The sequence below is a fragment of the Tricharina praecox genome, assembly GCF_024521635.1.
Source record: "Tricharina praecox strain CBS 144465 chromosome Unknown BZA05scaffold_21, whole genome shotgun sequence".
NCBI lineage: Eukaryota > Fungi > Ascomycota > Pezizomycetes > Pezizales > Pyronemataceae > Tricharina > Tricharina praecox.
The window spans coordinates 509,118-522,059 of record NW_026250423.1 but is presented as its reverse complement, the minus strand read 5'-3'; the positions used below and the strand labels follow the sequence as shown (position 1 = coordinate 522,059).

Below are 12,942 nucleotides of genomic sequence, written 5' to 3'. Positions count from 1 at the left end.
GATACTCTGCAGGGCCATTCAACGCAGAGTGAGAGCGGGACTGCCAAAGTGTGGCCGCGTAAATCCCCAGTTCCCGGCTTATCTCACACAGCCTGGTATGTGACATCGCATCGACGCTGGGTAGGGCGAGAGAGCAGCGAATTCGGCACCTCCAAGTGCTCGGCGCGTGGCGGGCGGGCGGGGGAGGGGAGAGCTCGTGCTATCCAGCACTGGTAACCATTTGAGCTCTGGGTTTTTGTTTTTGTTGGAAAGGGTTCTGGTTCTCGGATCCGCTCTTCGGATGGTTTGAAGTTTCTGTTTCTGTTTTTCCTTCCCATTTTTCTTTCCTTCTAATCCATGTATTTCATTATTTCCTTATTTACTTATTTCCTTCGCATGTACATCTTTCGTATTTCCTCCCTTCCGCTTCTCTTCCTCTCGCGGTGACCTGCTCACAACATTGAATTTAATTGAATTGAATTCTTCCCGTCCATCGGTCCATGTGTCCATAGGTGCTCCGACGCTCCGACGCTTGCAGAGCTGAAAGCTGGAAGCTGGCCCACGCAGTGCACCCACGTGCACCCACGTGCCGCTGCCAGCCATTCCCGCCCCACGTGATGGGCAAACCAAGTGAGTTACGGGAGCACCTTTTTAACACTTAAGTCCCGTCGGGAATCGAAAAGTCAGCAAAAGACACTGCAGGTACATAGAGGCCCGAAAGAAGACAGGGAGGGGCAAAGACCGCTGAAAAATCCGAGACCGCTTTGTAGACGGGAGGTGTAGTCGGGACAACCTAGGCGAGCTTTTCTACACTGCGGTGGGTAGGCGGATCCCAGAGGTCGATGAGGAAGATGTGGCAGGTGAGGTGTCCGGGTGGGAGCGAGAGGAGCGGGAAGAGAGAACGGAGCTGAGGCGACTCGAGGAGGTGGGGGGTGCTGAAGTTGAGGAGCCAGGGCCACTCCCGCTGTTTCTCCCCACACCTTCCTTCATCACATCCTCTTCTGAAGAGGCATGAGGCAGCGAAGAGGCGTAGTGGACTAGGGATTCGCGGCGGAGTAGGGACGAGTCGAGAGAGCGGACGAGTCGAGAGAGCCGACGAGTCAACGGAGCGAACTTTGTCTTTCCCAGTGTTATTTCTTTAGTGCGCCCTTTTTCTACCGATGGGACAGGCTGGGGCGGAGGGCAGGGAAAGCCACATCGGTTTGCTCGATGAAAGTCCGGTTGGACAGTGGCGTGGAGACGGAGTGTGTATAGGTGGATATTGCCATATGTAGTCTACATAGGCCTGATGCTGAGAGACCAAAGAATGGGCGAGTGACAAAAATTTGATCAATTGGACTAGAATGCTCGGTCGATGATGGTGATGATGATCTGGTACAAGGTGATGATCTGACGAGAGACCAACTCGGGACCGAAGACAGGAAGAACAGAAATAGCGACAACAGAAACAATTCAACGTCGAACGACCGCAACGGGTCTGCATATGTCATCGGGTCCCGCCTCCATAACACATAGGATGTAAGTAAGTCCCACCAGGTCCCCGCAAGGTCTTCTCTCTCCGGATCTATGGCACTCACCGATGACTCCAAAGTTAAAACCGCGTCTGCCTCCGCGCCCCTCCAACGACGTATGAAGAAACCAAAAAACACATATTGTGGATGCAATTACAGTGATACCAAACTTATGATCCATCAAGCACAGCAACGACACCTCAATCGTCATGTTCCATTGTAAATCCACATCGTTGACCATCCTAATGCAGCACATCATTAACCATCTTCCATGATCCATTGTAAATCCACATCGTAGCCAATCCCAATCCCAATGCCGCACACCATTACCCCTCCCTATGCAATCATGCAACCATGGTATCATCTATCCCATTCCTCCTCACCACTACACGCCCATCACTTCCTTGACCACGGCCAGCGGCTGCCCATACCACGCCCACCCGGCAAGCATCATGCCTCCGACACTCGTCAGGGCGGCCATGGCAAAGTTCACACCATTGTTACTGAGGATGTTCCACCCGGTTTCGATCCTACGACTCGGCGCATCGTGTGCATGTTCCTTACCCACCTCCACCTCCAGCTGTTTCCCCGTCTTATTTGCTGCCCTCTGCTCCTTCCACTGTCCCTGGACGCTCTCCGCGCCGACGTCGCCCACCGCCGCGCCCGCCGTCTCCGGCGCCTTCCCGAAGCGACTGCGTAGCTCCCCCGCCACGGTAAGCCGCTTCTGACTCGGCAGGACAAGCACCTTCCCGCCCCCCGGTGCCTCCACGACCTTGCCCGTGCGCGTGTCGACCACGCTCGCCTGCAGCAGCGCGCCGAGGAGGGAGTCGAGAAGACTCCCCGCCGTGCCCATGCCCGTAATGAACGCTGCGAAGCGCGCCTTCTCTGCTAGCGACCAGGAGGCACACCACGGCAGCAGCGCGACGGATACGACCGCGATGACGCCCGCGCCGCAGGCACCCGCGATCAGCCCCGTCATGGACACACCTCCGTTCGTGCCGGGCGCACACCGCCGCGAAGTGGTGATTAGCCGCGGTCCGCTGCGCGAGAGGATGCCCAGCTCGCTGGAGAGCGTGTCTGCCGTGACAGCGGCGTAGTTCCTTTTCCCCGTCAGCATCCCGCGTCTCCAAGCAAACACACATGGGGAACATACACGATAACTCCTACCATGAGCAGCTGGTCAGCAAAGCACTCCCCGCCATCTCCGCCAGCCGTGGCATTCCACGCGCTGAGCGCAGTGAGCGCACTCGCAACGACCGAGTTAGCAAAGACCTGGGTAGCGCCGCGGGCGCCGTCGCCGCCGGCGCCGCCGGCGCCCGTGGCGCTGACGGTGAGCGTCGCCTTGACGTCGTGTTTGACCTTTGTCGCGGCCGTGCCGAGCGCATAGAAGGTTATCAGCAGCACGAACGGGAGGTTGTAGGCGTGCGTTCCGTGGATGCAGGCGGTGAGCACGGCGGCCAGGATCGCGGGCGGCGTTAGCGACCGACGGGTGTACGCCCGGTAGATCAGGAAGGATAGAGCGAAGACGAAGATGTATGGATTCATCGTGGAGCGGTGATGGATCGTGGTGGGTGGATGGGGGTTGGGGTTGCTGTGCTCTGCAAGCGAGCGAGGGATGGGAAGGTATGTGGGACTGGAGGGATGACGTATTTATCCATGTCTGTAGCTGGTCGCACGGTCTCGTCGTATTCTTGTGGTTGGGCCGGCAGAGGCCCAGTGATCACAGAGTCCGAGCTGGCCTCGCTTGGTGCACGAGAGAGCAGCTAACCGAACCGTAGACGTGTCCTTTTCGGCCCGAGTGATCGGAATGTATTCACCTAAATTGGAATACACAGAACCACAGATACACGCAAGAGAGAAGCATGAATATAGATACACTCATCACGACCAAACCATCTCCCCAACCGAAACCTGATAGCAAAAGCAGATCCCTCATTCACCCCACCCCACCCCGTAACTGAAACAAAATGAGAAAAGAAAAGGAAAAAAAAACCAGTACGGAGAAAGAAAGAAAAAAAAAGAGATGCAAAGAGGAAAAAACTATATAAAGTCCGACTCCTTGGAAAATTGTAGCCCAATGGATCCCCTCCAGTAATCTCGTAAACGCACCAGAACCCACAGTAAAACCTAGAAATGACAAACACAACCCCCCTTAGCTCTCCAAGGCGCTAACGGCTCCCCAATTCCCACTAGGCTTAACACCGTTGTCAATCCATCGTCTCTCCTCACCGGACTTTGTCGACGATTCCTCCTTCTTGATCCCGGCCTCTCCCATCTCGACGTCCCGATCCCGTGAGTTGTACTCCTGGCCGTTTCCAATCTTTCCCTGCTGTGCCGCAAAGCCGGCCAGCGCATCCAAAGACCCGCCCTCCTCCGTCTTTAGAACGACGGTCGGCGGCGGCGCCTGTGGTTGTACCACTGCGGCGGGGATAGGCGTATTAACCGCCATCCACCTCTCGGATCCGCTAGCGACGACTGGCTCCTGGTTGGCAGCCAAGAGCAGAGTGTCCACCTCGGAACTCGGGCCACGGCCCTGAGAGGACGAGGGAACAGGAATTGGCCCGGCCTTGGGAGTGGGCGGCGCGAGGAGGGAGAATAACCGGGTACGTTCATCCTGATTCGGCTTGACCAACCGAGTCCTTTCCTCGAGAGCACTTCCATTGTCATCGTTCCGGATAAATTCTCCCAATTGCTCGGCGACGCACGTCTGCATGTTCACGAGCCCGGCAAAGCTCTCGCCCGCCACAGCCCATCGAGGTTTGAGGGACTGGATGAATTCAACCGCCTTGCGGGTCTCCTCTCCGCTTCCCATCGGCTCAGCGCCGTGTATCCTCGACACACCAGTCATGTAGCCACGGATATCCATCCACGGGAAGTTGTACACGTACAATCCCGAACGGGCAGCACGCTCTAGTGCGAGGATGATGAAAGGTGACTCGATCCTAGAATTCCACTCCTGCAGAGACGAGACCAAAGTGACGAGATCACGTGCTGAAGCGAGGTACCGTTCGGCCGAGTCCGAGTAGAAGCGCTCCTCTTCCGAGGAAATCGGTTTGGTGGGCTCCACGGGGCCAAGAGGGTGCGGCGAGTGGAATGGAATGTTCGGGAGGCACTTGCGCTCCAAAGTGATGCGACACAGGAAAAGCGCAATGTGCAGCACAGCGTACGAAGAAGAACTACGGGTAGAAAAATGCACCTGCAGGGTATTCTCCGAATACTCAAGCTGATGGGGAAGCGATTCCACGAAAGCGTCGAGTGCTGCCGAAAGCCTGGCATACTCAGAGTTCCGAGATGACGGAGGTGCGCTGTCAACACTGATGGGGGAAAAGTCAGTACGATTGTTTATTTTTGATTATTTATTTGCGTGTACTTACGTTTCTGTCCACGATTGAATGTGTCCCCACAACTCCATGGCTTTGACAACATGGGCTAGTATCCTTTCACCCGCACCAATTTCGTGTGATTCATCGCTCCTTCCAGGGTGGAGAAGACTGTCGGAGTTCAAGAAACCAGTCTTGGTGTCTGCACCAAACATGAATCCCCGCTCGTCGGAAGGCAGCTGGACCCTGTCGGCGTCGGCGGACGGAATTCCACTGGGAAAGTATCGGCCGGACGAAAGAGATCTATCCAACACAAAGACAGCCCAGAAGGTTCTCCGCCGGATCTCCTTCTCGACGGTGTAGGCAGTAGCCGCCTTCGCGGACGCTGATGTGCCGTTGTCGAGCTTCCGCCTCTTGAACGGAAGTGGGTCGTCGCTCTCGGGCTGCGGCGAGTACGGAGCCGTGGCGGGGGCGTCGTCGGCATCAACCCACGACAGACCCAGCGCACCGGTCATCCGGATGGCGAGTCCCAGCCACATGTAGGCCTCAGACTTTCTCGTCTGGCCCCATTCGTGGATGCTCAGCATCACGAGCGCCTGTACCTTGTCCAGGGACGGAACCAGCAGGCTGTCGTCGTCCTCGTTCTTCAGCCGGTACTTGAGCGCCGAGGCGTAGAACTCGGAAACTGCGGTCGGAGTCGCAAGGGCAGGGGCATGGTGGGACACGAGTGGCGCGATGTGGCGGCCAGTCAACGTGAGCATGCCAAGCAACAGCAACGGCGAGTGCGGCTTCTCCGGTGGCGGAGAGTTGCCGGATGACGATCCGGGGTTCGCGGTCGATGCTCGCAACCTGTTCAGGAAGGTGGGTGGATGAAGGAACGGAAGAACCGGAGAGTGGTGCAATTGGAATGCATCGAACTGCGAGCACATTAGCTACCGTGCTCCGGACGTGACTCCTCCTTCTCCCCGCCTTCCCCATGACCAGGAAGAAGGGAACCAAAGAGGAAGTTGCGGCTGGTTGCTTACAATCAGCTGCCACACGGCCTGCGTCAGCACCGGCGCACCCAAGCACTCTTTCCAGGACGACGGCGTGTTCATGCTAGCAGCTGTAGCCGCTGCATTGGCGCTTGAGGTGGGCTTCTTCGGCTTCGCCTTCTTCGGTGCCTGGATTCCGGTCAGCATCCTGGCTACACAGCCTCATCGCCAGAGACATGCAGTGCAACCCTAACCTCAACTCGCTCTGCACCACCCGCGCCACCCAATCCGCCCGACCCGGCGCCGGCCACCGAACCGATGGACATGGTGGCACCACCACTTCCCCCCGACGCGCGAGGAGCGCCCGAGGCCACAGGCTGTGGATAGGTGCATTCTCTGTTGCTGGCCTCGCACGCGCGACAGGTTGTATTTGGGCCAGTATTAACGCATTTGACTTTCGATCTCCTGCATCGAACGCAGGCAATCGAGGACCGCATGTTTTTCGCCGGTGAATCTATGGTTGCGGTTGCTTTCTTGTGACCTGGGCTTGGCCCGGGTCCGTTCGCGTTGGGGATCGGATTGATGTTCTGCATATGGGTAGGATTCGGCCGGTTAGACTTCAACCCGATAACCGGACGGAACGTTTCCCCTCCTTCCTCGGTGCTGAATCTCGGGGGCGAAGAACTTACAGTGCTCTGGGAGCGACTATGACCGCCGGAATGCGATCCCGAAAAAGTTGACGCCGACGTGGTGGAGGTTGTTAGGGGGGAATGAGGCTACACTGGCAAAAAGGTGGAAGAGCAATGGAGGGGAGGTTGTTGTTTGGAGGGGGGGCGGGAGGGCAGACGACAAGGACAGCCGGGGGGGCGACCAGTAGCGTCACGGAGTTGGGAGGCAAGACGGGGGGTGGGGAGGTTTTTCGGACTGGTAGGAGTATTTAGTTTTGCGCAATCGAGTTCTCTTTTTTCGGCGGACGGCTTTGACCGAGCGGGTTGGGGGCGGGGCGCAGAGGATTTTTTGGTTGGAGTGAATTTGTGGTTGCGAGTTGCCAATGTTTCGTCGGGCCGCGGGGAGTTCAAACAGTGGTGGGTGGGAGGGTTATGACGGAACAGCAGGCAGCGGACAAGGTGGTGGTGGTGGTGGTGGTGGTGGAGGGCGGGAGATAGCCGGGTAGAGAACGGCGCGGAGTTGTTGCTATCTACGAGACAAGAGCGAGAGGGGCGGGATCGGGGGGGCGGGGGTGGGTGGGCGTGATGGAGGAGAATGGGCCAAGTGAGAGGCAGGGAGAAGAGAGAGAAGCCGAGAGGGAAGTGGAATTGGGGGGGAGGAGAGTCGGGGGGTGTTGATGGAGAGGAAGGGAAGGGAGAATGGGGAGGGAAGGATAGAGAAGAGGAAGAGGAAGAGGAGGAAGAGGAAAAGGAAGATGGGGGAGGAGGAGGAGAAGGGAAGGGTGGACCGTGGATTCCGGTCTGATTCCGGCTCGGTGTTTGCCGAGTTTTTGGTGGTGCACGCGAAGGGGGACTTTTTGCTCTAGGCTCGAACCAAGGAGAGCGAGCAGACAACGATGGCGAAGGACAAAAAGGCAAGAGGGCCGCCTCCCTCCGTCCACAAGTGACTTTGCGGGTCCGCCTCCCAGAGGGCAAGTAACTCCTCGGCAACGGGTTCACCGAGACTGCACCACCCACACCCACGCAAGCCCAGAGCAACGAAAGCTCCTACCTAGCAGGTAAGTAGGGCAGATCCGAGCTGTGATCCGAACAGGCAAACAGGATAGGCAAACAAATCAGAGCGGAGCAGAAGTCGAGCGCAGACAGCGGCGGCGGCAGCTGGGGTGGGGTGGGATAGGGTAGCAATAAAAGAACGGGGAATCTGTAGCCGTGAGTGGGAGAGAGAGGGAGGCCGGGCGACGGATACGATGCCTCAGCCAGTTCAATCGAATCGATTATCGATTATCGACGGGGGGTCCTGTCAGGCGGCGGCCGGCCGGACTGAGCTGGGGGGGGGGAGGAACTTCAAGGAAGGAGGGGAGGGGTGTTTTCGCTCTGCTGCACTGTGCTTCCCTTTGCCTTTCTCGGGGGCCAGACTTGCCGACCAAATCCGGTCGGTCGGATTCTTCCGGTATGTGCTATAGGCAGCCCAGAGTCGTCTGTGGTGGTGGTCGTGGCCTTGGTCGTGGTCGTGATGGTGGTCGTCGTCGCCGTCGTCGTTGCCGGGTGCTAACCGTCGTCGTACTCGTCGTCGCAATCTCTCGCGGCTGACTGACTCTGACTCCGCCGTTATGCTTCCGAGCCCTCCGTGTCGAAAGACTATCCAGTGTCAATCAGGTCACCCATCGCAATCCCCCGCCTCCGATCGGCCCTCGTCCATTCCGTGTACATGGCGGAATCGACATTCTGCCTATTCTGGTCTCGGTTCGCACTCCACGCTCCACTCTGCTCTGCTCTGTCCGCTAGTACACACTCTGGGTACTCTGCTCTGCGTCATCTGCTCTACTCCGATAGGTACTCTGCTCTGTTCTGTTCTGTTCTCCTTCACCTATCCGTATACATGACATACTCAGGTATGACAAGACTTCAGGGTGCTCGACCTCGACCTCACCTCGTCCTCGTCCTCGTCCTCGCCCTCGACCGTATCCTGCTCGTCATCCGGTGGCTGCCCAGCGAAAGCCTCGGACTGTGGGGCGGCTAGAGGATGTAGTTACTCTAGGGGACGAGCAAATGAAAACGGAAACCTTCTCCCGTGCTGGCTGCTGCTGCCGTGCAGGACACTCTCCTCGGCTGCGAGCGTCCAGGCATCGGCGGCAACAACGGCCGATATGTGAGGAGACGGGATGCTACCCCCCCTCCCACCCACCTCCCCCCATGCCTCTCTCCTTCTCGTTTCCGTCGGTATGTGCACCCCCTCCCATCGCCTGCCACTACCAACTACCAACCCCCCCGCCCCCCTCCCACACCCATCATCCCCCAACCCCATCAAACCGAAACCGGAGAGAAAGCGCGGTTTGATCTTTGAAGGGGGTTAAGACCATCCCGCCGACTTGGTGCTGACATGTTCCGTGAATAGATCGAAGGGAAAATGTGCTGCTGCAACACTGCAACACTATCTAGAGTAGAGTATCTAGAGCACAACACTGCTCCACAGCAACCTGGTGTGTGTGTGTGTGTGTTTCCCCATCCCCATCCCCCCGATCTCGAGCAGCAACGCTCTAGATCTATATATTGATTCTGCCCGGGCCGATGACACATCACGTTGTCGACATCTGCGTCTGCATCAGTGCATCTGCGCCGTCAGCCATTCCCTTCCCCCCTTCCTCCCATCGTTTCCCCTCTGTGGCCCGCGCTGGGTCTTGGCTGTGGCCTCGGACAAGGCAGGCAGGCAGGCAAGCGTGCAGCCCACCCGGAACTCGACACCTTCAGGGAGCCGGTTCGGCGACTCGCGTTGCTGCAATCAGCGAGACTCGGCCCTCCACATACATGAATACATACTCTACATACTCTACATACATCCATACGTGCATATTTGCTACATACACAAGTACTCTACCGTACCTACCAGGTGAACATGTGCGACATGACTCGCCGGCCGCCTCTTTCCTCTGCTCCTCCTCCATCCTCCATCCTCCCTCCCTTGCTTGCATCGTCGTCATCCTGCCCACTGCCACCGCCTCGCTTGCAAGTTGCATCGTATCATCGTATCAGCCATACATACAGCAGAAAAGTCCCCGATCCCCCCGATCTGCCCGCCGCCCGCCTGTTCGCCTGCCCGTCTCTCCGTCTATCTGTCCGTCTCTCTGTCTCTGCGCTCCCGTCTCTCGTTTGCACCGGATGGTGGTGGTGGTCGTCGCTAGCTAGCGTAGCGCCGAGTCGAGTCGGGCCAATTCGAGTCGGGTCGTCGCCTCTTTCATTCTCCCTTATCGTGCGTGCGTGAGTTGCGTGTGGAGTATCGTAGCAGCGGTACTCGTGCCGGTGCGGTGGAGCAAGCAAGCAGCTGGCCCTCTCGGGGAATCCCTTCTTTCCCGACGAACCTGCCTGGCCCTGTCTGGCCTGCTTGCCTTCCGACTTCGGCGGTAGTTAGGTAGTTAGGTAGTTGACGTGGTACAAGAGCACTTCGAGCAACGGGCGAGCTTCCGTGCGTGCTGGGTGGGAGATGCATGTCGGCATCAGAGCCCACTCGCGAGAGTTAAGAGAGTTACGCAATCGAGTAAATCTTTAGCCGCTACTCCGGGAGGGGGCCTTCTCATTCGGGTTCTATTTTTTGTTTTTCGAGTTTGTTTTGTTTTTCGGGTTTGTTTTGTTTTTGGGGGGTTTTCGACTGGACTGGCACTGGCGGCGGGGAGTCGGGGACAGACAGACAGAAAAACTGCACCGGTGCCCCCTCCTCCTCCGCCTCCTCCTCGATAGGAAAAGGGCTACGACTCTACCGTGGCTACTAAGGACCGGCTGGCCCGCAGACCTTGGTCTTGTGCCCGTGGCCCCGTGGCCCGTAGGCTGTGCCTCTGGCCGCACCGTATCCATACCTTGCGTCCAGACAGATGATATGATACTTGCACTTCCTCCAGCTTTCCTGTTGGCCCCCCGCCGCCCCATCGGGAACGAACATCGGCACAGTTCCCACTCGTGTCTCCGACAGCCTACTCTACATGCCTAGCGTCTCGTCCTGTGAGCGCGCGAGCGCGGTCAAGTGTGACCCGACCCCGACGGGGACGGGGACGGATCGCGGGTTTCAGCCGCTGCCAGCTGATGCTGATGGCGATGCGCGCAGGAGCAGAGGCAAGGCAAGGCGGCAGAGATGGTGCGATGCGAATCCACGGGCTACAGGTTCGGGGCCATGGGAGATGCCTTCCATGCTTGCGCCGCCGCCGTCTTTGACTGCGCGCGCACAGATGGCGCCGAGGAACCCAACCCCCCCAATGGCGAAAGAAAAAGGTTCAGTTCCGAGAAGATGTGCCGGCTCCTCTGAGAGCCTCCTCCTCTGAGAACCTCCTCCTCGTCGCTACGGAAAGGACAGGACAGGACGCTGGACAGGACAGATCTGCCGGAGCCGGAAGCGGCAGTCGCGTTCGTTCGCTCGTTCGTAATCATCAAGTCTAACTGACTAACTGACCAACATCCGCGCCCGCACGCCCGCCCGCACGCCCGCACGCACACACGACCGCACGCACCGGGAAAGGCAAAGGCAAAGTCGGGAAGTGGCCGGCATCGTTATCGCGTTCGCATGGAGTATGTACGAAATGTGATGCAACTGCAACCACCTCTCCCACAGCACCGCACCACCTGCATCCGCATCCGCATTGCCATCGCCATCGGAGCATGGGGTTGGGATTGCTATGTAGGGGGGAGGAGGATGGAGGGAAGGTGGGTGGGAAAGGTGGGTTTGCCACGCGCAAGTACCTACCCACTCCAACTCCAACTGCCCTCAGCCCACACTCCTCCGGCGACGAGGAGTGCACAGGGGGGGACGGACGGAGCATAACTTCTCTCACTCACGGGAAGGGAGGGCTGGAGGGTAGAAGCTGAACGGCGGGAGGGAAGGCGCACGGGGAAGGCGCACGGGGAAGGCGCACGGGGAAGGCGCACGGAGAACCGAGACTTTTTGTTTTTGTTTTTTCCAAAAAGATTATCGAAGAGAGAGGGAAAAAAATATTATTTCATTGGCCGGCGGCGGTCCGGGAGCGTTATGTTCTGTTCTGTTCCCTTTGCAGCGTTACGACGGGTTCTTCTCCCTTTCCTTCCCGCAGAACGAAGGAATGCGTTCCGTTTTGCTCTGCTCTGCGATGTTGTTGGAACTGCACTGCACGCTGCCGCTGCCGCTCCGGCCTTTGATGTTTGAATAATACCTATCAATCTTGATACTTGGCACGGGCGGCGGCAGCAGCAACGGCAGGAACAGCAGCGGCAACGGCAGCAGCAGCAGCCAACGTACTGGGTACTTTTTTCCCTTCCCTTCCCTTCCCTCAGCTCCCTCAGCTCCCTCACTCCCTTCCGATCGCAGGCGCCCATATCCATTTCCCGCTCGAGCTCTGTCAAATGCCAATTGCGCCACAGCCTCGGCCACCGGCCTCGATTCGGCTCTTGCACCCCGCCCCGCTCTTTTATGTAGGAGGGAGGGGGGGGCTAGGATCGCGTTCCCCGGCAATGCGGGGCTTGGCGCGGTGCCGGGCCGGGGCCGGCGAGATATGGGAAGTGGGGGGAGAGTGAGGACAGGTGTTGTTTTCGTTCGTGGAGGCGCAAAAGAAAGTCAGGGAAGGCAAGGGCTGTTTCATTTTCTTTTCCTTCTTTCTCTGGGAGTCTGGGGACACCCGGAGAGTGGCGGGCAAGGCGTATCGGAGCTTCTGTGGGTGCATCTGAAAGCAGCAGTCGGTTGCTTTTTTAATTGCTCTGCTCGCCACTGCTAGTAGGAAGGTAGGTAGCAGTCTGTGGGTAGTGTACTCACCGTTCAGGCCGGGTTTCCACCACCCTCGCCCTTCCCGCATCCGCGGGAACTGGCGGACTTCGCGGATCATCGGATCATCGGATGGGCTATGTATGGTATGTGTGTATGGTTTGGTGGGTCGTTCTTGGAAGTTGGGAGGGGGGTGTGATGTGGGGTACTGTAGCGTGGATTCCCAACGCGGAGATCTCCCCCTGGGCACCAGGTAACTCGACGAGATGGACGGAACGGTGCGGAGATGTCACTCGGGTCCGCGGGCGAACGGGGGTTAGGAGGGGGGCGGGGTCGGCGCACGGGGCGGCCGCGCAAGGGGATGAAGACTGCGGCCCCGACTCTAAAGCCCGCCTCGGACCGGAGCAGCAGCTTGGGCTGTGTGGCTGTCCGGTTGTTCGTATGTACACAGGTATATATCAGAGTATGTATAGATAGGTATCAGCAGTCGCCTTCTGCCTCGTTGGTAAATGGTGAAGAGCCTCTGATAGAGAAGTTACCGTATTGTAGCCTTCCTTCCTTCCTTCCTTCCTTCCTTCCCTTCTTCCTTCGCTTCTTCCTTCCCTTCTTCCTTCCTTTCTTCTTTCCAGTCTTCCTCCCTTCCTTCCTTTCTTCCTTCCTTCCTCGCAGCCTATTTTGCGGGAGCAAAAAAGGATTACACATCCCACGTGCCCTGCTGTGTTGGCACGAGTCGACTCCAGTCTCCGGGTCGATGTCGATGTTGATGGACCATCGGGA

The 12,942-nt window shown here is 58.1% G+C and overlaps 4 protein-coding genes across 4 annotated transcripts; 2 read left to right on the top strand and 2 right to left on the bottom strand.

Moving 5' to 3' along the window:
* Nucleotides 1–1,672: 1,672 nt before the first annotated feature.
* On the bottom strand, nucleotides 1,673–3,190 carry BZA05DRAFT_126539 (DUF92 domain protein). Its single transcript, XM_051478745.1, has 2 exons — nucleotides 2,644–3,190; nucleotides 1,673–2,590 (listed from the first exon to the last, which is right to left on the bottom strand). Exons 1-2 carry the CDS (start codon nucleotides 3,033–3,035, stop codon nucleotides 1,876–1,878), a joined length of 1,107 nt encoding a protein of 368 aa, XP_051337390.1. The 5' UTR covers nucleotides 3,036–3,190; the 3' UTR covers nucleotides 1,673–1,875.
* Nucleotides 3,191–3,523: 333 nt separating this feature from the next.
* On the bottom strand, nucleotides 3,524–6,633 carry BZA05DRAFT_126502 (fungal-specific transcription factor domain-containing protein). Its single transcript, XM_051478743.1, has 4 exons — nucleotides 6,039–6,633; nucleotides 5,836–5,973; nucleotides 4,865–5,727; nucleotides 3,524–4,804 (listed from the first exon to the last, which is right to left on the bottom strand). The coding sequence occupies exons 1-4, from the start codon at nucleotides 6,375–6,377 to the stop codon at nucleotides 3,643–3,645; spliced, it is 2,502 nt and encodes an 833-aa protein (XP_051337389.1). The 5' UTR covers nucleotides 6,378–6,633; the 3' UTR covers nucleotides 3,524–3,642.
* A 1,027-nt stretch (nucleotides 6,634–7,660) lies between these two features.
* BZA05DRAFT_126532 (uncharacterized protein) lies at nucleotides 7,661–8,644 on the top strand. Its single transcript, XM_051478744.1, has 2 exons — nucleotides 7,661–8,285; nucleotides 8,355–8,644. Exons 1-2 carry the CDS (start codon nucleotides 8,063–8,065, stop codon nucleotides 8,603–8,605), a joined length of 474 nt encoding a protein of 157 aa, XP_051337388.1. The 5' UTR covers nucleotides 7,661–8,062; the 3' UTR covers nucleotides 8,606–8,644.
* Nucleotides 8,645–8,913: 269 nt separating this feature from the next.
* On the top strand, nucleotides 8,914–9,833 carry BZA05DRAFT_126446 (uncharacterized protein). The gene has a single exon (XM_051478742.1). It carries the CDS (start codon nucleotides 9,021–9,023, stop codon nucleotides 9,633–9,635), a length of 615 nt encoding a protein of 204 aa, XP_051337387.1. The 5' UTR covers nucleotides 8,914–9,020; the 3' UTR covers nucleotides 9,636–9,833.
* Nucleotides 9,834–12,942: the final 3,109 nt, after the last annotated feature.

What these genes read in the sequence shown, in the direction of transcription:
- BZA05DRAFT_126532 (XM_051478744.1), top strand. Translation starts at nt 8,063, where the DNA reads ATGCTTCCGAGCCCTCCGTGTCGAAAGACTATCCAGTGTCAATCAGGT. An exon ending in CATCTGCTCTACTCCGATAG is followed by an intron (nt 8,286 to 8,354) that starts GTACTCTGCTCT and finishes AGGTATGACAAG; the next exon opens with ACTTCAGGGTGCTCGACCTC.
- BZA05DRAFT_126539 (XM_051478745.1), bottom strand. Translation starts at nt 3,035, where the DNA reads ATGAATCCATACATCTTCGTCTTCGCTCTATCCTTCCTGATCTACCGG. An exon ending in CTCATGGTAGGAGTTATCGT is followed by an intron (nt 2,591 to 2,643) that starts GTATGTTCCCCA and finishes GACGGGGAAAAG; the next exon opens with GAACTACGCCGCTGTCACGG.
- BZA05DRAFT_126446 (XM_051478742.1), top strand. Translation starts at nt 9,021, where the DNA reads ATGACACATCACGTTGTCGACATCTGCGTCTGCATCAGTGCATCTGCG.
- BZA05DRAFT_126502 (XM_051478743.1), bottom strand. Translation starts at nt 6,377, where the DNA reads ATGCAGAACATCAATCCGATCCCCAACGCGAACGGACCCGGGCCAAGC. An exon ending in AGGCCGTGTGGCAGCTGATT is followed by an intron (nt 5,728 to 5,835) that starts GTAAGCAACCAG and finishes ATGTGCTCGCAG; the next exon opens with TTCGATGCATTCCAATTGCA. An exon ending in ATTCAATCGTGGACAGAAAC is followed by an intron (nt 4,805 to 4,864) that starts GTAAGTACACGC and finishes TTCCCCCATCAG; the next exon opens with TGTTGACAGCGCACCTCCGT.